This window comes from Gymnoscopelus microlampas (genome assembly GCF_963454915.1).
Source record: "Gymnoscopelus microlampas genome assembly, chromosome: 17".
NCBI classification, from domain to species: Eukaryota; Metazoa; Chordata; class Actinopteri; order Myctophiformes; family Myctophidae; genus Gymnoscopelus; species Gymnoscopelus microlampas.
Window position 1 is genome coordinate 16426360 of NC_139954.1, and position 23727 is coordinate 16450086.

The following is a 23727-nucleotide window of genomic DNA, read 5'->3' on the forward strand; positions in this document are numbered from 1 at the left end:
ATAAACCATTAAAAGGTTTGCAGTTGATAGCTACACAACTCATAAACCATTGTTTTGTCTCAGCTTTCTGGCTTCCAGTTTTACCCTTTACCTGTGGTCGGTCGGTCGGTCGGTCCGTCCGTCCGTCCGTCCGTCCGATCTGTCTGGTCCGGTCTGGTCTGTCCTGTCCGTCCTGTCTGTCTGTCTCACTGGAAACTTAAAAGTAGTGGAAGCACATCAGTCAGCTCATCAGTCAATCTAACAAATACATACAGTACAAACTAAAGGGCCCCAGCATGATAGTCTACTCTATGGGTCTGTGGTCTGTTTTGCAAACCATAGGGTTTGTGCTGGACAGACTTATGAAACTCATCTCATATTTTGACACTACTTGAAACTGATGACCAAAAGATAACAAAGAGAGTATATCTAAGTTACAGGAGTGGTCAAATGTATCATGAACTTCATGTAGAAATGAGTTGTCCAATAGATCTTATCTCACACTAAACAAAAATGGTACGGTGTTTCTTTGGCTCATAATCATAGCACCCATCTTGAATGTGCTTTAGAGCTAATAGATGTGCCTAAACTTTGCTGAAGAACCAAAAGAGAATCTCTAAGAACCATACAGGAGCTGCAGGTTCTTAGTACAGGAGCAGTGCTGCATGGCAACTCAACCACACCAAAGAGCTGCATAAGAAGTTAAGAACCAATATTTTTGTGTGTGAATGGACAAAAAAAAGTGGCACAATAATGTAATTAAAGTGGACAATGCAACTAACTTCATTTTAGCAACAATTCTCTAAGTACAGCTTGTGTTAAATAATTTTAAAACACATTAAGGTGGACGCTCATAATAACATCTTTGAGCTTTTATTGCATTTCTGTGACAGCTAGTATCAGTATATGAGGGGGGTCGAAGATATTAAATATCTTCAGTTACTTAACAAAATGTTGACATCACACTCAGTGTTCTATTTGTTAAATAAAAGAGAAAGGAATTCAACATTAAAACGTCAAACCAAAACATGCAATACTGTTTGCACAAGCAGGGATATAATAGTAATTGTTAATGTATAATTGGGATTATACATTAACAATCATTCAAAAATAATCCATAACATTCCACATGTATCCTAAAAATGTACTCATTCAGGTTTTGAAAGGTTATCTCCGCCACCAGGTCTGTGCATGTCCTGACATCCAACCACAAACAACGGCTCTTTACAACATCATTAAGTGCATTGAATGAACCATATAGTTTTCACTGTGAGGCTTTGTTACATTTTGTTACACAGGTATATGTTGGTATACCCATACCGGTGTTTTACCAATGAAATATAGATTATGTTCCACGCTGTAACATAACAGCTGTATAACTCATGAACATAGTCTCAGTGCAACTGCAGATACACTGGGGACATATCCAGAGGGAAGATTTCATGGAAGCTTAATACCAGCTTGAAACAATTTTCATTGGTCGGAGGCTGGCCTGCTGCTGGGTGTGCTCTTGATAAATGTGGCTTTGCGTTCCAGAGTTACTGTCCTTTTGCCAGCTGTCTGGTTCAGTTCACTCATATCCACCCCTGAGTCTAGACTGGTATCACGGCTTTCTGCTGGCCTCTGTCTTCTCTGCTGCTCTGAGACGCTGCGGTGAATCTCTGCTGCAGGCTTGCCCTCCAGCGACACAAACCACGCCCGTGGAGGGAGGGGAGAAGGGATGTTCCCGTGGAGCTCTCCGGGGAAGGCACCCGAGCAGGAGTGCCTGTTGTCCCCAATCGCCTTCATTGTGCCTGGTTCCGAGACAGACTCTGGGAGGCTGAAGTGGCTTCTGGAGAGGTTAGTGATAGATGGGGCCTGGGACCCCTCTGGGCCTGCAGTCTGTCCCTCCGTGTCACGTGTCTCATTCTGGGACAAGGAGGGACATTTTCCCAGAGTCTGGGTGAAGTTGTCTGTGCTCAGCGGCTCGACGGGAGCAGCACTGGCGGCAGCGGCGCGCGGCAGGGTGGCCGACTTGCTCCACAGCTCTGTTTGCTCCTCCAAGTGGAAGAAGGTCGGGGCATGAAGGATGGCCACAGGTTGGTTGTAGAAAAACACATTATCCGCCACAGACAAGGGAACTTTCATCTGCTGGGAAACAACATCTGAGGCGGTCAGATTATCACATTCGGGGCCAACTATTTCATTGCCTTTGTGCTTGGAAAGAATTGAGTCATTATGGTGATTGTCTTTCTCTGTGAATGTCTGGTTCACCTCATCCTCTTGGTGACACAAGACTCCTGAAGAAACTTCAAATAGTTCGTTGTCGTAAGTCGAGGTAGTCTGGTCTTTCTTGAACACTGGCATTCCATCAGCATGGATCCTCTTTGACTTAGTCTCCCTGAGGGAACCTCTGCCAGATAGAGTAGAGAATAATAATAATAACAATCATCAAAACCATAATAACAACAAATATGCACCACTGGGTATCCAGTTACTCAAACTGATTTCAGCTAGTTTACCTGTGATGACACAACACAGCCAGCAACAGGCCAACGATAATGACAAGCGTTCCTCCCAGGACAGCCATGAGAAAAGACCAATGCTGTGACATTAAGTCCCTGGGGGTGGCATGGCCCACGAAACCTATAATACCGCAGTAAAAAAAAAGAAGTCAATCAATTTTGTTAATAATTTTGCTTTGTGTTTTTATTCTGGAGTTATTCTATTACAGTGTCCTTGGGCTTTTCACAAAACAAATAAACTGTTTATTTATTTATGAATCACTTAAACCCTAAAAAGGTGCCAACAATCTTGTTTAATTACTTCACAAAAACAGCATATTTTCCCCTACTGTACACATGATGATACAAGTATGTTCACAAGCTACTACAGAATAAGATGGGTCTCTATGTTCAGATGATTATCTTTCAGTTTATGTCACCTTTTGTTTTTGGCAATAAGCACACCCTCTTACAATGTATTGTTAATGTAATGATAAACGGAAACAACTATAGAGATATTTATGATCAGTGGCATTATGGTCTAATCACTAGTCTAGATGTGACTGCTTACCGTTGGTGGATGACAGTGGTGCTGCGATCCAGTACCCAAGGTGAGGAGCGGTGAAGCTCCACAGCAGTTTACCCTCCAGCTGCTTTACTGTTCCTAGGCCCTTCCTCATCCACCCACCTACGTATGTAAGAAAACCCACAGTTAAAACAGCATCTGTCTAAATAAAATGACCTGCATTTCGGGTGGCCTTTAGGCTAATTTATACTTTGTCATATGACCCTTTCAATATTGCTTGACAAACAAATGTGACAAAAGCTTGTCAAACCGAAAGGGTTGTGACAGAAAAGAAAAAGGGATATAATTGTCTCACGTCTAATTGTTAATTGGATGTGACAGCTAATCGATGAGTAATGAATATCACCTATGACATAAGTGTAAATGACATTACATTTAATTTAATGATATTACGACACAATGACATTCTGATGTAATTAGGATCGATTGAAATCATGCCCATACATATCTCCCCTTCCTCCCACCCCGATTGCTTTGAAATTACTGATCGCTGCAAACGCAGCAAAGTCATCGGTCTTTGAAAATAATTACTGGGTGAGCGTTTGACAATATATCCTTTATTCTTCTCTCTGTTGTGCAACAATGTATTTTAGCCTTTAGTGCTACACCTGATTTATACTTAGTTGCGAACTATATATACCAGTAAGACTCCCTAATCGGGAGATAAGCGACCGTAGGTCACATGTATACACTGTGGGGGGCAAGCCCCCGAGTTACGGCATTTTATGTGAGCTGCAGTGGCAGGGGGTCCTCCACTGGGGGCGCCACCACTTTTGCATCCGTTCTGGAGCACCAGGAGTGGGTGGTCCCCGGGAATGCCCCGTGAGCAGCCCCGTTGGGGTGGTCATTTGGTAATTTGTCCACATGTGCTCATTTTCTACACTTGGGGGTCCCCGAGGCCGCTGGGGGTCCCTGGAGGGTGTAGTTTGGCAGTTAAGGAGTGTGTGTGCAAAATCTGGCATGGATCGGGGCAACGGGTGCGGAGATATGAGCAGGGCAAAAGTGTGACGGACGTGTGTGACGGAGTGACGGAGTGACGGACGGACAGGACGGACACCTGGAGCAGGTTTCTATAGTAAGTGCGACCTACGGTCGCAATAATATATAGTTACAAAATATTTTTGATGCAATCATGTATAAATCAAGCTTTTAGAAGCAAAGTTACTGTGAATGTACTATAGCTAAAACATAAATATTAACTTTGTCTCAAAGTTGCAGACTTTCTCTGGATTTCCAAGGCCATGGAGCAATTTACACACGCCTTTACTTTAAAATCATCTCAGCAGCATGACAGAGATTTTCAAGGCCATGCAAATGACACTAGGCCTGACACTTAAAGGTAGGGTAAGTGATTTTCTTTGGTTAAAATAAGTGTTAACTAGCTCTATATTCTGATAGTACTCATTGCTATAGAGTGTTTGTTCAGTAAAAGGAGTCTCCTTGTCTCTCCAGCTCTTTATAAAACAGAAAATGCATTTTCGTTTCAGTTTCAGTTTCATTTCCAATGTTATCCAATCAGGATAGAGAACTCAATCAGGATACAGATTAAGCAAGTGAAATTGGAAGTGATGACACTAAGAAAAGAGCAGACAAAATTGGAACTGGAACACTATACAAATTAAGCTTAAAAATGGGTACTTTCTCCTGATTGGCTGAGATTTTGACACCTACCGGAACATTTATTTTCTGTTTATTAAAGAGCTGGAGAGACTGGGAGACTCCTGTTACTGAACAAACACTCTATAGCAATGATTACTATCAGAATATAGTGATTTAACCTTTTAACAAAATACTTTTTGTTTTAACCCAAAAATATCACTTACCCTACCTTTAATAAGTATTTGCCTTGGGGCTATGAATCGTAACAACACCAATAATTTAAACATGAATACATCAACATAGAAGAAATTCAGGCTGCTCATCGTTAGATAGGTCAATCACCCAATTCAGTCCAATTCCATGGACTTTCCACTGTATGCAACCTCTTTCAGAGTCTTTGGTCTTTGGAGTCTTTGGTATGACCTTTGGTATGACCCTGACCTCCCAGTCTCAGGGCGGACACTAACCACAAGGCCACCGAGCTGGTGTCATGTGGCCTGCTGCGTAACAGTTTTCTGTGTGACAATGGTCCTTTGAAATATAACCTGGATGACTTAGGACTGGATAAGTTTGCAGAGTATTTTGTCGGCTTCAAAATACTTCCTTTGACTGTCTAAACTTTCTAAAATTCATAATATATTGTGTTATGTAGCAAACCTCATGCATCTAACAATCAAAGCAGACAGCACACCATTGTGATCACACATTTTGGACTTCAGGGTTTCTGACCATGTCTTGAACGCACCAGTTGTCCTGTTGAAGAACCAGGCTGGGACAGCGTTTGAGGCCCGGGGTTTATAGTTGTCAAGCACTGGGAGGGTGATCTGTATGGAGCCATTGATATGGACCTCAGTCTCTCTGGAGAAGAGCTGGATGCTGGCAGCTGCCACAGGGCGTAATTCAATGCTGGTGTAATCTTAAAAAGCAAATGAAAACAAAAGAACTTTAGTTTACTTACTAAAAGTGTGATTTTAACGCCCGTCTTGCCATACAATGGGACTACTTCTGGTTCCTTGCTCTGTTGAAAACACATAACCAGACCCCCATAATAATAATAATAATAATAATAATAATAACAAAACATTAAAAACATTAGGGCATAAAGCCTAGAGGTAAAACCACTGTAGCTAAAAATAAATGCTTTGCTAAAAAGGTATAGAGGTCTTTAGTCCTCTCTTAATAATAATCAACAGACTGTGGTGCTCTCAGGTGGTCAGGGAGGGCATTCCCCAGTCAGGGGCCAGCCGAGCAGAAGGCCCGGTCGCCCATGGTACGTAGCTTGGTCATGGGGGTTTTGAGGAGGTTAGTGTTTGTGGAGCGGAGGTTGCGAGCCGAGGGTTGTGGGGAGACATTTAATTATTTGTAATAGGTGGAATGGTGATTTTATATACGTTAAAGTGATCGTTTACAGTCAGTAGAGAAACTGAAATGTCACTTGCAATATAATTACATGGAACATTATGATTCCATAATGATTATGTAAACTGCATTGTATTTACTGTGAATCATGGGCATCTCAACAGCTTCTTCTGTTAGGTCAACGTTAGGTCAACACAAACCAGTGGTTCTCAACCTTTTTTCCTTGGAGTCCCCCCCCCCCCCCCCCCTCTTAAATCTGACTAAAGCAATCTACTTCCTCCCCTTGTAAAAAGGTTTTGTAACTGCACATCCAGGATCTCAATGGTTTAGCCTGAGTTAAACTTGGTTGTGCATCTTGTCACACAATGAAAATAGCAGATCAGCAAGATCACAACGTTGTGAACTTGTAGTTCTGCTACTTTCCGTCCGCGACACCGGCACACAACAAGTACAGTATAAATCAGGCTTAAGACCACCTACAGTATTCTCTTTGTCTATCTCTCACACACTCACCTGATTGTCTGTTCATAACACCCACTGTGTTGAGAAAGGCATTCTCCGCTGTTGATAGTTTGGGGATGGTGAGGTACGCTTGGAGAGAGGCCACATCACTGCTTTCTGTCAATTGCAATAGCTTCTTAGGAAACCGAGCACTGGGGTGGGATGAGGCGTCTGTAGACGAAAAGCAACACAACAGAATCCATTGAAAAATAGTCTGTCTTATTACTTACTAAGGGAAACATTGAGGGGTAGACACTAGGGATATCATATCGTGCCACAATATATCTTATAGCATGAGCAAATAGTAAGATTGCATCAAAGGATTTACAAGCAACCCTCTCTGATATGATAGTAAAGTTATTTAAATGAAGTTTATTAAATGTGTTGTTAACTCAGTTTCCACCACACACATTGGAGATGATGGGCAATGTTTATTAAAATTAGAAAATCATAAAACTTAAAATATCATATTGTAATCGTAGGCCCAATATCGTGAATTATATCGTGAAGTTTGTGTATCTGACACAATACACTAATTTAAGCACTTAAAGCTACAATCCATATTGTTCATGTTCCACCAGAGATTATGTTTTAGCCTCATTCTGTCTGTCTGTGAACACTTTGTGGGACGGATAACCTGTGGGTTGAAAGGGTCAAAGGACAAGTTCTGCCTGGCCCTGGAATGTGACATTCCAGGGCCAGGCAGAAATTGTTCACACATGTCTAAGGTGGAAATGGCATATCTTGACAGTTGCCGTGTTGGCGGAGGTATCTATTCTACTTCAAGTTTTTCAAGTTTTCATGCAGTGTATTGTCATGACTACATACATACATGTATCTCTTCTGGTCAGAAACTAAATAGTGGGGATCTGGGCCAAATTATCACAATCACAACACCAAACTGCACATACCAGATGTTTTGCCAGTTATAAGCACAGAGTCTTCAAAGAGCCATATGTTGCCTTGATTCGAGCCAAGTAGTGACAGGGATACCGATGAAAATACTGCAATCAAGAGAAATGGGATTGCATATTAAAAATCTAAATTCCACTAGATGGCAGTGTGGCATGATATTTCCTCCATACTGTTTTTTCTACAGAGGCAAGGATCTCCATTCACAACCATTGCCATAACCACATTAACCACCTAAGAGGAGTAACTCAAGAGAATAATGTATAAATATGACACAGAGACACACACAAGCCTGGGTTCAAATAGTAGCTTCAGAGATCTCCAACCTGGTGACATTTGGTTGATGGTTGTCATACAACCTAACCACTTCTAACCTATATACGGTACTTAAATGGGAACCGCCAGGGCTCTATATTAGGTCCACACATTTTTCCATCAACACCAAATCTTTTCACCAAAAATAGCCAATCTATAGCTTGTAGATTGGCTATTTTTGTCAAATGTTTTCGCACCATAATAGGGAAGCTAAGGTTCACTATCCAAGGAAAGTTTGATAATGGACCACAGAACATGATGACAATGTGACATAGAAGGCTACTTCCATAATACAAGCATGCACAAAAACACACACACTGACTCAGTCACTCATCGACTCTCCTCTTTCTACCACACACGCACACAAATGGGTGGGCTCACTTGGCACTCTGCTGGTTTTCCAAGGCAGCATTGTGGGGATGTATCGGTCCCTGCTGGCTACTATAGCAACAGGCAGGCCAACTCTGTAGGGCACGTGAAGCAGCACAACACCGTCCTCCTTCGTAACAGCCGTGTTGGTCTTGGCGTAGTCGACGAATACCTCCACCACGGCTTGGTCCAGGAAGTGGCCATTCAACGCGTCACTCACCTGGACCTTCAGAGTAAACGTAGAACCTGGAAGGAGGATGAGGCAGGGATGAGGAGGTTAAATCAAGTGACTAATTGAGTACCGTCCCCCTAAATAAGACACCAAAATGGAGTAAAGGAGCAGGTAAAAGCTATTTACATGATGAGATAATATACTGTATATATATAGTGTATATACATATATAATCATAACACACACACACACACACACACACACACACACACACACACACACACATTTGGATGATCCGTGCAATTCAGTGCACATTTCAAAAACTGTTGCCAGCATGCTGGCTTCTAAAGATTGCTTTCCAATATTGTTATTTGAATGACTTCAGGTGTTCAGGTGGCCTACTGCAGCACCAACCAAACCACCAATTAAACACATATGACCGATTCTCAGATGATTTTTCACATGGTCTGTTGATCTACCGACCCCTTCTGTGGTATGAGGTATAGCACTGCAGATTGCTGAATGTAGTATAGTGAATAATAACAGGCCTTGATACATGGATGACACAGAGAAGCAAATCAATAATTGTGTGAAGAAACAAAGCAATCGGACACGGTGGGGCCCCACGTACTGGTCAGCAATCACCAGTGCAACATTGTGGTGGGACTTCTCTCACGTGTGAGTATAGCCTGCCTCTCTCTTCCAAACAGCTATTACCCTCGGTCAGCTTGATGTGTTAAATGAAGCGTCGTGCTGCTATTTCAGGCAGAGTACTGAAGTCATGCATGCATCAAATAGTCAGTACAGCTGAGCTCATATCAGGCTGACTCTCTCATTCAAACAAATTTCTTTAATCCTCGTTCAACCTGGTGTCCCTATTTTGGGCATGTAATTATAGGCAAAAAATAGCAGATCTAAAAGCTCACAACGCACCACAATGTGAGTTGATGCGTTGTGAGCTAGCAGATTGTCTATGTTTGCTATTCGTCACACAACAAAGTATATAGGGCTTAGCTCACAGCTCCACAATCATACTCAGCTAATAATCATTCAAGCCTTATTGCACTCCCCATACAATCTCTTGCACGCTGCTCTGGTTCATCGCAGAACATAGTCAGAGCCAAGCTTTTTCTGCCAAATACAAGTACATAACAATTTGCTACAATACATGATCCTGGATCCTTTGACACTAGACTTACTGACTGAATGCTGTAACAATGCTGACACGGCCTTGTAAAAACAGATCATATCATAGGCATTTTGACCATAATCGTGACACTGCAACATTGACAGTGGGATTGATGGCTGAATTCGGCTGTACTGTGATGGTTTATAATCTGGCTGCTGAAAGCACTGCCAAAAGCCTGCTGGAAACCATGAATCAAGGATTTACGTTACCAGCTGGCATGGTATTCCAATTTTTCTACATGATAGTCCTGTCTCTTTGTTTTTGTGTGTAGTACATTGCTATTAGTGCATTAATTTTGTTCAAACAAACTAAAGACTTACCCTGGTAGTGTAATGCTTAACCACTTAAGCCCTATTTTGTATTTGTAATGGAGACAAGCCCTCAGAGCTTTTTGTGTTATCCTTTTAGCATTATTGTATAACTGTATTCTGTACTTTTTGCAAACTGAAAATACAGTATTCAATCAATCAATCTAAATGTATATTTGAAAAAACGTATAATGACATGAAAGTGGTTAATTTATACACCATTGTATGACAATTGTATCTTTCCTTTACCAACTACAATCCAATCTGCAATTCTCAGCACAGTATTTTTCTTCTTTTAGTTCTTCGTGCTGGTGGAAGTTTTAGTTCTTCCACCAGCACGAAGCCAAGTGATATTGTCGTACTACGGACTATATACGTGTGCATTGGACATTATTGGCCAAACATAACAGAAGGGGGTTGATAAATCGCCAGTGGAGAACCACGGCAGATTACTGTAATCTGCCCATTTGGCAGAGTGAGCCGCATCACAAAGAGTATTAGAGAGAATAAAAATGTGTTGTCTTAAGCCACTGAGACAATTCTCGGAGGATGGGCAATGGAAGCCTTGAAATAATGGGTAACACTTCCTATTAAGCCCATGTCTATATTGCATTACAAACATACTTATAAATAATGCATAATTATCTGCATATAATGCCTTTAACTTTATACATGACGTCATGAATATGTGTTATGATTAATTAATAATTGGAGCAAATGTCACTGGCTGATTCCTACATTCCTTTTTTTCTTTTCCTTTTTGTATTAGCCACTTTCAACCAACCTGCTCAATGACCTTGTGGTTAGAGTGTCCGCCCTGAGACTGAGAGGTCGGGGTTCAATCCCTGGCCGGGTCATAACAAAGACTTTAAAAATGGGACCCAACGCTTCCCTGCTTGTCACTCAGCATCAAGGGTTGGGTTGGCGGTAAGTCCCTGCGACATAGCCTACTATAGTGTCATGACATGTTAACCCATGCAATCCGGGAACGCATTTGTGTCTTTTTAGATTTCTTTGGCTATTCAAAAATAGCATATACAACCTCATAGCGCGGCACCAAGTGCAACGCTACAAGCTTGTAGATCTGCAATTTCTTGAAAAATCTTGAAATGTTGTGCAAATCTTTGAATATATATTTTTAAAGCAAAAGTTTGTTCCAGGGACCCCCAGAAGCAATGATTTGAGTTACAAATGTTCACTTTAAAAAAGAAAATATATATATAACACATTTTCACGATAAAAAAAAAAAACAGATCTACAAGCTCGTAGCGTGGCACTCGGTACCGCGCTATGAGCTTGTAGATCTGCTATTTTTGAATAGTTAAGGGGGGTGTACTTGTACATCATGGCTGGGGGATGGATGTTCTTGTACAACAAGCCACCTCACACTACAGAAACAAGAGATAAGCTTCTGACCTATCATGGGCCACATGGCTCGGGAAGGCAGGACACTTACTTACTTTCAACCTAGCGTCCCTATTTATGTCATTATAGGCAATGTTTTTCAACAATTGTCAATAATTGTCAATCCTATGTGAGCTTTTAGATCTGCGACTTTTGCCTCACAACACAATATGATGAAGCATACAGTACATCAGGCTTAAGTAGTAAAACATCCTGTAGAGATAGATTGTAGATTAGAATAATAGAGAATAGATTACTTGTATCATCATATATATGAATGTGATCAAGGGTACACACTCTTCAATCGATAATTACTTGGCTCTAAGAAGCTTGATATTATCAATTCTTGCAATGCAACTCGCAATGAAGGCAACAATATTCTAGGACAGCTTACTTTGGAGAATAACACTGTTGATTTGCCAGGCAGGAAGGAACAGAATCGTGTTGAGTGGTCAATTCTCAGAGACCCCCAGTCAGGACAAACAGATGGTCCCACAGGGACTTATCTCTGATGGCCCGCAGCCTATACGTGTGTGTGTGTGTGTGTGTGTGTGTGTGTGTGTGTGTGTGTGTGTGTGTGTGTGTGTGTGTGTGTGTGTGTGTGTGTGTGTGTGTGTGTGTGTGTGTGTGTGCGTGCGTGTGCGCGCACGCATGTTTGGGTGGGTGGTGTGTGTTGGAATTAGGCCATGCATTCTGCCATCAGACAAACATGCGTCACCCCCCTTGGCATGTCGAACAAATCGGCCTAAGCATCTCTTGCACAGGTCAGCAAATAACAATTTCAGCAGAGATTTGACACAAAGGATTCTAACAGGTCTGGGCCTGGAAATTGGGCGGGGGGGGAGCATGTTGACCATATGAGCAGCCCTGTTTTCAAAGAATGACTATACTCCATGATGTTTCTCTTATTAGTTTAAATTATGTGGAAAACAAATAGAGATTGTTAATCTATCTCAGCATGCAAGAACTGACCATCTGGTACAAGAAAGGTGGCTTTTGTTCATTTACTGTTGCAGGGTTCAGAAGAGAGTGGGTAGTGAGCCTCCCTGACAGTGAAAGATGACAGTGTGAGACAATTGTCACATTGCGACACGTTGTCGTGAGCTTAGACCTGCTATTTTCGACGAGTGACACTACCGTTCAACGTCATGTACAGGTGAGACAGGTGAGATGGCCGTGCTGGGACTTGAATTTGTGGCAGCAGAGGGGTACGTGGCTCAAAATATATAACTTCTAGACTAAAGCACTACTTCATCTCCTGTACTGGTGCGGCCCCAGCTGTTAAGTGGTGTCCGGGCGGCACCCCCAGGGGTCCTTGAGGGGTCCCCATCTAAATGATTGATAGTTAGGTTTTAGTACAGCTCTGTAACTCTGAGAGTTATGGGGGTACAAGGCCCTAATGAATACCAAACTGGGGGCTCTTGAAATGTAAAAGTTGGAGAATCACTCTGCTACATCATCATCATGTGGTGAAGAATGGGAATGTATTCCTACTCAGTCTCCTACGCATCATGAATTAGTCATGAACTGTGTAAATAGGAAGTCACAAATCCCTCCATTCAGCTCCTCTCCCCAGCGTGCTGTAAACAACAAGCAATGAAAAGTGTGTGTGTGTGTGCGTGTGCGTGTGCGTGTGCGTGTGTGTGTGCATATCATATGACTCTCTACTTTGAATTTAGATGTCTCTGTTCAAATAACAGGCTTTGCCTACAGTACATGCATTAAGTAAAGTAAAACACCACATATTTACACTACTGTCCCACTTTCTTCAACTGTCATTTCCCCATATCCTATGTGTCTGTTATTTCTTCATGTGCGGTCGGTGGGAAACCAACAGATGAAAGACGCTCTGTCACCGTGGTGACTCACCACCACCTACTTTACAGCCAGGGGACAGGAATGTTTGGGGGTCCTTGCCTTGGCACGAAAAAGTTTGAGAACCACTGGTCCAGGCCATTGGTTCTCAAAGTGTGGTCTGGGGACCCCCAGGAGTCCTTGGGGGGTACCAGGACTCGAGGTCCCCAGCCAAAGTAGTTAATATAGCGTCACAATCATTTTAACCACTTTAACTATCATAGCGCGAGTGCCACGCTATGAGCTTGTATGCTATTTTTGAAAAATCTTGAAAATGTGTGCAAATCTTTGAATATATACATTTTCAAAAGCGAACATTTTTAACTCAAATCTTTGCTTCTGGGGGTCCCTGGAACAATATTTTTGAGAGGGGGGTCCGCGGCCAAATACATTTAATTTTGGGGATGCTTGACATGAAAACGTTTGAGAACCACTGTATAGAGGCTACAAACCTGCAGACGGATCAACGCCTAGTTCTGTGTGCTGGTGCTGATGTTGGTTCCCATCATTACGATGCACAGCGCGTCCAGTGCGGTTAGAATCCTCGCTAGTCGCCGTTACAGCCTCCAATAAAACCAACGCAGATAACCAGAATAATGTTACTTGTCGCATGACTTTGTGTAAATGTGCCAGCAGCTGAAGGTCTGCACAAGAAAAGTAACTTCAAAGATTGCCTTCGCAACTTGCTGCTCCAATGTGCGGTCAGTTAGCGTACTACTGCTCCAACGCCATCTTCAACTCTTTGCTGCCTGTCACCCTGCTGACTGTCACCCACTGGGTGACAAGACTTCTGTATCCTCAGTCAAACCCCTCCCCCTTTGGCCCGGGGGCTGTAACCACGGCTCTGGCTGTAACAAGAAGACGGGTGATATTATATACGTACGTGTGTGTGTGTGTGTGTGTGTGTGTGTGTGTGTGTGTGTGTGTGTGTGTGTGTGTGTGTGTGTGTGTGTGTGTGTGTGTGTGGTTTAAAGTACATTTACTCAAGAAAGACAAGTACTTAAGTACAATTTTGTACTGGAGTATTTCAAATTTTCAATACTTTTACCTTTACTCCACTGCATCTCAGAGGCAAATATTGTACTTTTTACTCCACTACAATTATTTGAAGCCTTAAGTTACTAGTTTAATACTTTGAAGATTTAGATTTGTATTACTAAACATACATTAACCACTTAAGCTCTATATATATTTTGGCTATTTGAAAAATAGCCGATCTATAAGCTTTAAAGCTTGGTGCATGGAGACGCGTTGTGAGCTTGTAGATCTGCCATTTCCAAAAGATTTTTATACATTTAGAAAATTTGAAATGGGACATTCTGCATACTGAGTACTTTTACTTTTAGTACTTTAAGTGTGTGTGTGTGTGTGTGTGTGTGTGTGTGTGTGTGTGTGTGTGTGTGTGTGTGTGTGTGTGTGTGTGTGTGTGTGTGTGTGTGTGTGTGTGTGTTATATTTTTTTCTGTTTCAGGCAAAGGTGCTTAAAGTACAATGCTGACATGGTCCAGGTTATGGTCAGCTATGAACAGTGTACTACCATTAAAGTTCTAAGGAGCAAAGTATAAAGTGTGATTGCTTGACAAAGAAAGTAGGCCTATCACTAGTGAATCACTGTAGAATGAATGGATTAATGACATTGTTATAAATGATATTATGTCTGCCTTCAATACACAGTTTTTGTCATAATAGTCCTGTCCAATGATGACAGGAGAAAATGTGTAGAATGTATCTGATGTTTACTGTGTGTGGGCGGTGGGTGGCGCTGTTGTATCGTCGGTGCGTTTGACCAGGAAGGTTTTTTTCTTTTTTACATGTTTTGGTTTTTCAGTGGAAATTGGAATCATGTATTCACTGTGGAAATAATGTCTATCTTCTTAAAGCAAAAACAGTGAGCCTGCACCTATCTTGTGAAAAATGAAAAATGGGACTGCCAAATATTCTAAACCTTCCGCCCTTCTGACAATAATCATAATATTTGAGACATCCGAATTTTTGCCGGGTCAAACAAGGGAATCACGTGACGTTGATCACCTTCCTATTCGCTCATACTAGGACATGACGTATGTGCAGGCAGAAGAATATTTAACATAAAAAAAAGTACTACAGGTTACAGAAAACTCTCAACCAGAACTGTGGATGACTGTGATGAGCGACCTCACCAGAGAAGAGATTGAAAACGGAGAGGAGCATCTGAAGGTAAACTAACTTGTCAGCTATGATCAGTGATGGGAAAAGTACTCAAATGTTTCACTTAAGTAAAAGTATCTGTAATGGCGTTTCGTTGGTTCCAAACAAATCAACAAAAATCCACTGATGCACCTTGAGACTTAAGTTGTACGCAGGCCTAAAGAACACATTGTCCACTGGTTGAATGTCATTTTAGTATATTTACTGATCCAAGAAATGTGCATATATAAACAGGTTCTTCCATGGCATTGTTATCTGACACTGTGCCTCTGGCACTGGTAAAAAAAAACAAAAAAACATTTGTCCACCCAGGTGCATGCCCTTCCCCAATCACCCAGACCTACATATGCCCTTTCTGTCAATTAGTTAGTTAGGCCTGGAGAGGTGTGCCCTTGGTGCCCACAAATCACCTAAAACAATAATCTGTCAAAACTAATAATGCCAAATAATAACTACAATCATGATTCATGATGATAATAATATTAATTAGCAAAAACAGTGAAATGGCTTCTACAGTATCAATACTGCAATGTAGAATACTATTTTACAAGTAAAAGTCTGGAATTTTCTTACTTGATCTACTTTATGCAGAATGTCCCATTTCACAAGTTTTCAAATGTATAAAATGTATACAAATCTTTTGAAAATAGCCGGTCTACAAGCTCACAATGCGTGAGCTTGTAGACAACGCATTATGAGCTTGTAGATCGGCTATTTTCAAATGGCGTCACTTGTTGTAATCCGTTTTTCCAACAGTCCCGTCAGCCTGTGAATTCAACTTCACTTCACTACTTCTCTCTCCTCTGTCACATTAACAACTGCAGCCTGTAAAGATAAGCTGCTCACTTGTACCGATGTTTAAAGACAAATACAGGGCAAGGCAAATAATCTTGGAAACAAGGGTGTGGAATTTTGCCATGTGGTTGTATTCGTATTCTATTTGCTGCTTTCAGTCTCAAAGGTCAAGGTTACAAGACAAATGTAAAACAATAAGAGATGCTGTTGTGTGCATTGTTTGCACCCCATTTACATTTGTTAAATTGTAAGTGTGTGTGTGTGTGTGTGTGTGTGTGTGTGTGTGTGTGTGTGTGTGTGTGTGTGTGTGTGTGTGTGTGTGTGTGTGTGTGTGTGCGCGTGCATGTCCAACAGTGATGGTCATCTATCCAGTCAGAGCCTCAGGACACATGCATTCATACTACTCAACAGCCCTGACTCAGGACCTGAGCTCTGCTGCCCCCTGAAGGATCTTCACCATGGAAGACAACAACTACTGTGAGTAACACACATCAGCCTGATATCACACATTTTAGTGTGTGCATAGCCGCCTACAAAACCCGAAAGTCTGTGCATATGTACGGCGAGTCCCACAGCGGGCGTAACCGGTTGCAACCAGAAGCAGAGCAGTCCCCACAACAAAATGTACGATTCTGTGCGTATCGGTATATAACTCAAACGCCGCTGAGTAGGCTCACGCGAACGTTGCAACGTTTGGGATGGCAACTCGTTTGCTTTAGCTCACTTGGTGGTCACGTGGCTCCAGTTCGCTTGAGACTGCGCGTCTCCGAAATGGTTTAGTCAATGGAGGAGATGCGAGGCGGCTATGCACGGAATGACAGTCCGTGCAATGTATACTAAGTTGTGTGAGATCGGGTTGCACACATACACACACATTGTCTCAGGTATCATAATGTGGCATGTAAGGATAAAATGAAATTGTCAGTCTTTTAACTGCCCCAAGACAATATACCATTCGCTAAGCCCCACCCCAGTAGCAATTGTCCAATGCTAGCTTAGCAACCGTTGCTATTCGCCATAGACTCAGATACGCTCCCATTCATACAACAGGAGTCAACATAATCTAGCCCATACTGTACATAAACGATAAATAGCAACATTTATTAAAAAAAAAAGACTAGGAATAGCATAATAACACTATGGTGAAACGGTGCTGCTGGGGGACAAGCAACAGTGATTACACATGCCCAGAACGGTAGGGGGGGCATTTATCCCTTTCCCCAAGATAAAACTGCACTGACTATTACTAATGCAGGCTCTGACTATGTGTTGAGTTGACACACACTTAAAGGGATATTTCACTTTCAAACATGTTTGGGGTCATTTTAACGTCTACTCTGGCTTTTGTGAGCACCCCAGACACATCAATACATTTCAACTGTCTGGCAGTAGTAAATATTCAAATATTTGTGTTGACTTAGTGTTTTCCCACCACAGGGCCTAAAAGTAATACCAGTCACTGTAATCTATCTATCAATAGACTATGTATTGTAAACACTGTTTGGATTTGTAGGTCAGTAGGTCAGTTCAGTATTTGCACTATCTTTGTTGCTTGACAAAAATCACTGGAAATCCTTCCAAAATGAGTCATTAAATAGCAGAATCAATCTTATCCAATCCCAAAACAGATTGAGTTGCTTTCTGCTCACGTTGCCTCCTCTCTCCTCCTTCTAGATTTCGTGCAGCTCCTTGTATGTAAGGAGGAGGTGTCCCCTGAACAGCAGGAGAGGAGCCTCAGTCTGATCCAGGAGGAACCAGAGTCTCCACAGATGAAAGAACAACAAGAGGAGTGGAACACCATTTCTGTCCAGGAGGAACTAGAGCCCCCACAGATTAAAGAGGAACAGGAGGAGAACCTACTTCAAAGACCAGAGGAGGCTGCTGGGTCAATATTGACATTACTAGTTGTGAGAAGTGAAGATTATGAAAATAGAGAGACAGAGCCCCTTATAAGCACCTCAACTGAACAAATGAAAGCACAAGCTGACTGTGGAACATCCCAACCAACTAGTGATGACCAGCTTCTCTCTTCACACGGTCTTGAATCTGTCACTGAAGACAGCAAAGACTGGGAGGAGACTAGGGAAGACCAATCAGCGTTAAGCACACTGAAATCACACAAGACACATGTGGATGGACAAAAAAAATCTTTGAGCCACACGTTGCCGCAGGACCTGAAATCATCAAAACAAACTCCATCCATGAGGACATTCATAGTTCAGCCTTTCACTTGTAAGGTTTGTGAAAGAAGGTTCAATAAAAATGCTCATCTGAAGAGACACATGATCACTCATACAGGTGAAAAACCCTTTACTTGTACAGATTGTGGAAACGTATTTGGCCACAAGTGGGTTTTGAAACAACACATGAGGGTTCATACAGGTGAAAAACCCTTTAGTTGTGTAGTGTGCAATAAGGTCTTTAATCTGAAGGGTAATCTGAACCAACACATGAAGATTCATACAGGCGAAAAACCCTTTAGTTGTGCAGAGTGTGGCAAAGTCTTTAGTCAGAGGGCTTATTTGAGAAAACACATGAGGATTCATACAGGTGGAAAACTCTTTACTTGTACAGATTGTGGCAAAGTCTTTGGTCAGAAGGGTCATCTGAAAAAACACACAAGGATTCATACAGATGAAAAACCCTTTACTTGTACAGATTGTGGCAAAGTCTTTGGTCACATGCATAATCTGATTCAACACATGAGGATCCATGCAGGTGAAAGCGTCTTTCCTTGTACAGTGTGTGGCAAAAGCTTTACTACGGAAGGGTGTCTGAAAATGCACATGAGGACTCATAGAGGTAAAATACCATTTACTTGTATAGAATATGGCAAAGTCTTTGGTCAGAAGGGTATTCTGAAACTAAGCATGAGGAAGTAAGTAGTTCAGAGCGGATTATTGTCGTTTTTGTCAGAGAACAAGTGCTTCAACTGTAGTCAGGTAACATGTTATCTCATACAAAACAAATGTATTATCATTCACTGTAATCCATTATGATGTGCAGTGGAATCTCCTAATCTGTCAACGTCAACATTACCAAATAAAAACACAATTTACCTGTTTCTCGTAGGTTATTTGTTTTGTTGTTATTTATTTTTACAGTCAAGTGTATTTGAGTGCGCAATCATATGCTATTGTCACTTTCCCATACATAGTCCCTGCTCACTAAGCAAGGACTCAAAAAACTACTGTTTGATTAAAAAACATGGAATGGTTTAGGGACATAATACATGTCTGACTGAGCTTGTGATCAGTGTTGAGGGTAACGCATTACAAGTAATGCCATTATGTAATCAGATTACAATTTTTGAGTAACATGTAACCTAACATGTTAGTCTTGCAATTAGATTACTTGGTTACTTAGTTTAATATAAAAGAATATGCCGTTACATACAGTATGTTATATGTTTCACCACGGTTGGTACTGATTTGGTTGCACCCACGTGACATGGCAGAGACTCGGGGTAGATTCACTCCTATAGTTTGGTAGTAGATTCAGTGCGATTCGAGTGTGAAGTTGCAACATTGTTGCTTTTTTCATTTGGTTTGCGTTCACATTGCACTTTGTCTAACGCACCAAACATGTAAACAAATGTCACACAGTTGAAAGTTTATTGGTCAGGATTTCTAGGGAAAGTTCATTGTCCAGAAATGACATAATAAATACCACAATTAAATAACTAAATGCTTTTATTTAGTTGTGTTTTTAATTTATTTCATTGTCGATTTTATTTATTTCATTGTGTGGTTTTTTTTGGACCAATGGACTTCCATAGAAAGTCACCGATTGTACTATGAAACTGAGTTCAGATGTTAACTTCAGGGGTAATCCTTACCGTGTTTCAGGGTTTACAAGTCGGTCGACAGTCGTTCACTTCTTAAGGCGAATGTATAGGCTACTTCATCGTCGAACGGGGTTGTGCACCGAAAATAGATGATCTACAAGCTCAACACGTCGAGCACGCAACATTTGTGAGCTTGTAGATCGCCTATTTTCGACCTGTTGCAGCTACGCCACAGTTATTGAGCTTTACCGGGGTACACAACAGATCAATGCATTGGCTAATAGCCTGCGTCTACCTGTACCAAGCCATTATTGTTTGATAGGCTACTGCGGATAACGACAAAACATTTTGTCTTTCTCTGATTGTTATGAGAGCTATAGCCTATAGAATAGGAGGGAGGTTTATCTCTGTCAGATTCTTGAGCTGTGCAGCCTATCAAAACCATTCCATTGTGAGTATACCCTTATCATTCGGCCTACAAGCTATTTAGGCTTACCAGCACAGTGATTGAAGGCAATCACTACAATGTATGCCTACTTAAGGGTAGGCTGCACTCTCTCTTTCTCTCTCAGAGAGCTACGACTGTTCATTATTGGCCTACACTTCATCATTGATTATTCATGTATAAGTTTAATAATTGGATTCATAAGGCAACCTTTATTTTAGCGACCATTTGTCAGTAGGTAATCCTGTAACATAACAAATTAAGTTTTAATGGCAGTAATCACAGTATGTCAAAACACGGTATAGTGCTTTCTCACTGCTCTCAAAGAGAGACGGAATGAAGTTGAGTAAAAGTAAGGGATACGAGATAATTAATGAGCAAAGTAAATACAGAATATGGAAATATAATTTAAAATGAATAATTTACAAACCCTAACCAAAATAAAACGAACATAATAACCTAAATATAATAGTAAGGGCCATTTGACTTGTTTCTAATTTGATGACGTCACTGCAGGGCATGGTCAAGGCCAAGGTTGCCTAGGTACTTAGCAGGGTCCCTAATCAAGCGCAGCCAGCGTTGCTGATGTGAAGCAAACCGTTTTTCGGACTGTTTGAGAGGGCTGTTGGTTTAACCACTGTGCGTTTAAGTTTATGTTAATTGTATTTATCTATCTGTATACTGGAGTGACGTGACGACGAAGTTGACAGAGAATAAATGCTTTTTGTTATTAACTCACGGATGGTTTGGACTTCAGTTTTTATAGAGCACACGTCGAAACAACCCTAGCCAACCACTAGTGCCAGTAGGCTAGAGGACTTTTGACACTGCAATAATAATAATAATAACTAGAAAAAGTGCTCCTCGGAGCACAACTCTCCGCCAGCAGACATGTGTTGGGAATGTTGGGAATGTTCTACTTCTAGGAATGTTCTACTTCTTATGTTCTAATTCTAACAAAAATCACACCCTGTGTGAAGGAAGCGGTGCCTTTGGGGCGGGGCTTAACTCATTTGAGTTCGTCCCGTGGTCTGAGTCCACTTACCAATAATGGCTGTTTAAAGCCCAGCCAATGGCCAGACAGAGGGGGCGGGGCTTAAGTAATTACAGTTTGTCCCTATTGGTGGTTTTAGTCCATGTCCAAAATTTGTAGTCCGTAGCATGCTGCGAACTTGAGTTATGGCTGTTTAAAGGCCAGCCAATGGGAAGACAGAGGGGGCGGGGCTTGAGCAATTCATGCTTGGCCCGTATTGGTGGTCTAAGTCCACATACCAAATTTGGACTTGGTGGCATGCTGCAAACTGGAGTTATAGCTGTTTAAAATCCCGTGCTCATCCCGTGCTCATACGGGCGGACGTCCCTGGGGGTCCCTGGACCCCTCTTTGATAACCGGTGGCACGTGTGGCAAATGAGAGGAGAGATGGCATAGGCAATCTCCAAGTCCGTGTGTGTGTGTGTGTGTGTGCGTGTGTTTGTATGTGTTGCTTCTTTGCCGTGCTCATCCCAGGCTCATACACACAGACACGGAGACAAAGCCACGTATAGAGCGGTTGGCACCGCTAAAAAATAGACTGCACTTGTCCGATCCTTTGAGTGTACACGTGATGCGGAAGTCTGCCGCGGAGGAGCTGTTGAGAGTGGTCGAGGATACACTTGATGTACACTCGCTCAATGCGGAAGTGGAGAGCCTCCTCGCCTCCTCCACTCGACATCACTCGCCTCCTCTAAGACGCACATGAACAATTGGACCGCGACTACTTCCGGTTCGAAGTCGGAGTGACCGAGTGGGAGTGAGCGAGTGGCCGAGATTTTCGGTATTGGAATCTGGCTTATGACTCTTTCAAAGTGACACATGTATTTATAGGCCGCTATCCGTCCTGTCTATGTAAGTGTCCTATCCGTCCTGTCTGTGTAAGTGTCCTCTTCCTCCTGTCTGTATAAGTGTCCTATCCGTCCTGTCTATGTAAGTGTCCTATCCCTTCTGTCTGTGTAAGTGTTCTATCCGTCCTGTCTGTATAAGTGTCCTATCCGTCCTGTCTGTATAAGTGTCCTATCCGTCCTGTTTGTATAAGTGTCCTATCCGTCCTGTCTGTATAAGTGTCATATCCCTCCTGTCTATATAAGTGTCCTATCTGTCCTATCTGTCCAATTATGTATCCTATCTAATTGTTACAGTATCCACCATTTCTCAGCCATTTCGTGATGGTTCCTGTCTTACCTAGCCGCTATCCGTCCTGTCTATGTAAGTGTCCTATCCGTCCTGTCTGTGTAAGTGTCCTCTTCCGTCCTGTCTGTGTAAGTGTCCTATCCCTCCTGTCTGTATAAGTGTCCTATCCGTCCTGTCTATGTAAGTGTCCTATCCGTCCTGTCTGTGTAAGTGTTCTATCCGTCCTGTCTGTATAAGTGTCCTATCCGTCCTGTCTGTATAAGTGTCCTATCCCTCCTGTCTGTATAAGTGTCCTATCCGTCCTGTCTGTGTAAGTGTCATATCCCTCCTGTCTGTATAAGTGTCCTATCCGTCCTAAGTGTCCTATCTGTCCTATCTGTCCAATTATGTATCCTATCTAATTGTTACAGTATCCACCATTTCTCAGCCATTTCGTGATTGTTCCTGTCTTACCTCATCATGTATTTATAGGCCGCTATGCGTCACTAGCCAATCGGATCACAGTATTTCACCGTATTGTCACGTGTCACGTGAGGCTTGACCAATCGGTGTGTCATATTTAGAAAGTGAAAACAAAACTCTCCTGGCGGAGAGAATAATAACAACCTGTAAAGCACTGACTCTAAATAAGGACTGTAAGAGTTTTACACACATAAAATATGGTCCTGGAATAAGTTTGAGAACCCTCATCTAGAGTGTAGAGCAGGGGTCTTCAACAGGGGGTCCGAGACCCCTAGGGGGTCCTCAGAGCTACTACAGGGGGTCCGCCAAATCTTTGTGTGATATGATTTTTTTTTACATTAACCACTTGAACCCTATTGCATCGCTTTTCTGAGGAGAACTTTAGCCAAAAATGCGAGGCGTTGTGAACTTGTAGATCTGCTATTTTTGGCAAAGGTGTAGGTGTAGAGGGAAAACAGAGCCGACCAAGTAAAAAGGTTGAATCTGAAACACAATTTTATACAATATAGAGGGGATCCCTGCTTCATCTTTCTCTCAGCTAGGGGGCCCTTGGGCTGAAAACGTTGAAGACCCCTGTCCCCTGGTGTAGAGCATTTTCAAGATTCCTGTTTCCAATCCAGTCTATTACATTAAAGGTAGTTTAGTTTTCCAGTCCTACTCTAGGGCGGCGCCATTGCTTCTGCAGCTCAGAGTTCTGTCCTTCACACAACTTCCGGGGCATTGTCACAGTGACCGTAAACACAGACTGTCGGTAGACAGCACAACCCCACACATCGAACACTAGTGTACACTACGGTGCTATTTTCTATATTTAATATTACTTATGCTATCATTGGGAATTGAAAAAGTACCACA

General features: G+C 42.0%; 1 protein-coding gene across 3 annotated transcripts; it reads right to left on the bottom strand.

Moving 5' to 3' along the window:
* Nucleotides 1–944: 944 nt before the first annotated feature.
* LOC311064772 (protein FAM171B-like) lies at nucleotides 945–13755 on the bottom strand. Of its 3 annotated transcripts, none has more exons than XM_084084714.1 (9): nucleotides 13483–13755; nucleotides 8116–8349; nucleotides 7419–7511; nucleotides 6520–6678; nucleotides 5393–5563; nucleotides 3034–3150; nucleotides 2481–2604; nucleotides 2233–2371; nucleotides 945–2106 (listed from the first exon to the last, which is right to left on the bottom strand). In XM_084084714.1, exons 1-9 carry the CDS (start codon nucleotides 13640–13642, stop codon nucleotides 1453–1455), a joined length of 1851 nt encoding a protein of 616 aa, XP_083940840.1. In that variant the 5' UTR covers nucleotides 13643–13755; the 3' UTR covers nucleotides 945–1452. The 3 variants fall into 3 exon arrangements, with proteins under 3 accessions (XP_083940840.1, XP_083940839.1, XP_083940838.1); XM_084084713.1 differs by having other exon boundaries at nucleotides 945–2109; XM_084084712.1 differs by having other exon boundaries at nucleotides 945–2371.
* Nucleotides 13756–23727: the final 9972 nt, after the last annotated feature.

Excerpts from the sequence above, each read along its gene's own strand:
- LOC311064772 (XM_084084712.1), bottom strand. The coding sequence starts at position 13,642 with ATGCGACAAGTAACATTATTCTGGTTATCTGCGTTGGTTTTATTGGAG. Across the intron at positions 7,512-8,115 it reads GAAAACCAGCAGAGTGCCAA|TATTTTCATCGGTATCCCTG; the intron begins GTGAGCCCACCC and ends TCTTGATTGCAG. Across the intron at positions 5,564-6,519 it reads TGTTATGAACAGACAATCAG|ATTACACCAGCATTGAATTA; the intron begins GTGAGTGTGTGA and ends TTGCTTTTTAAG.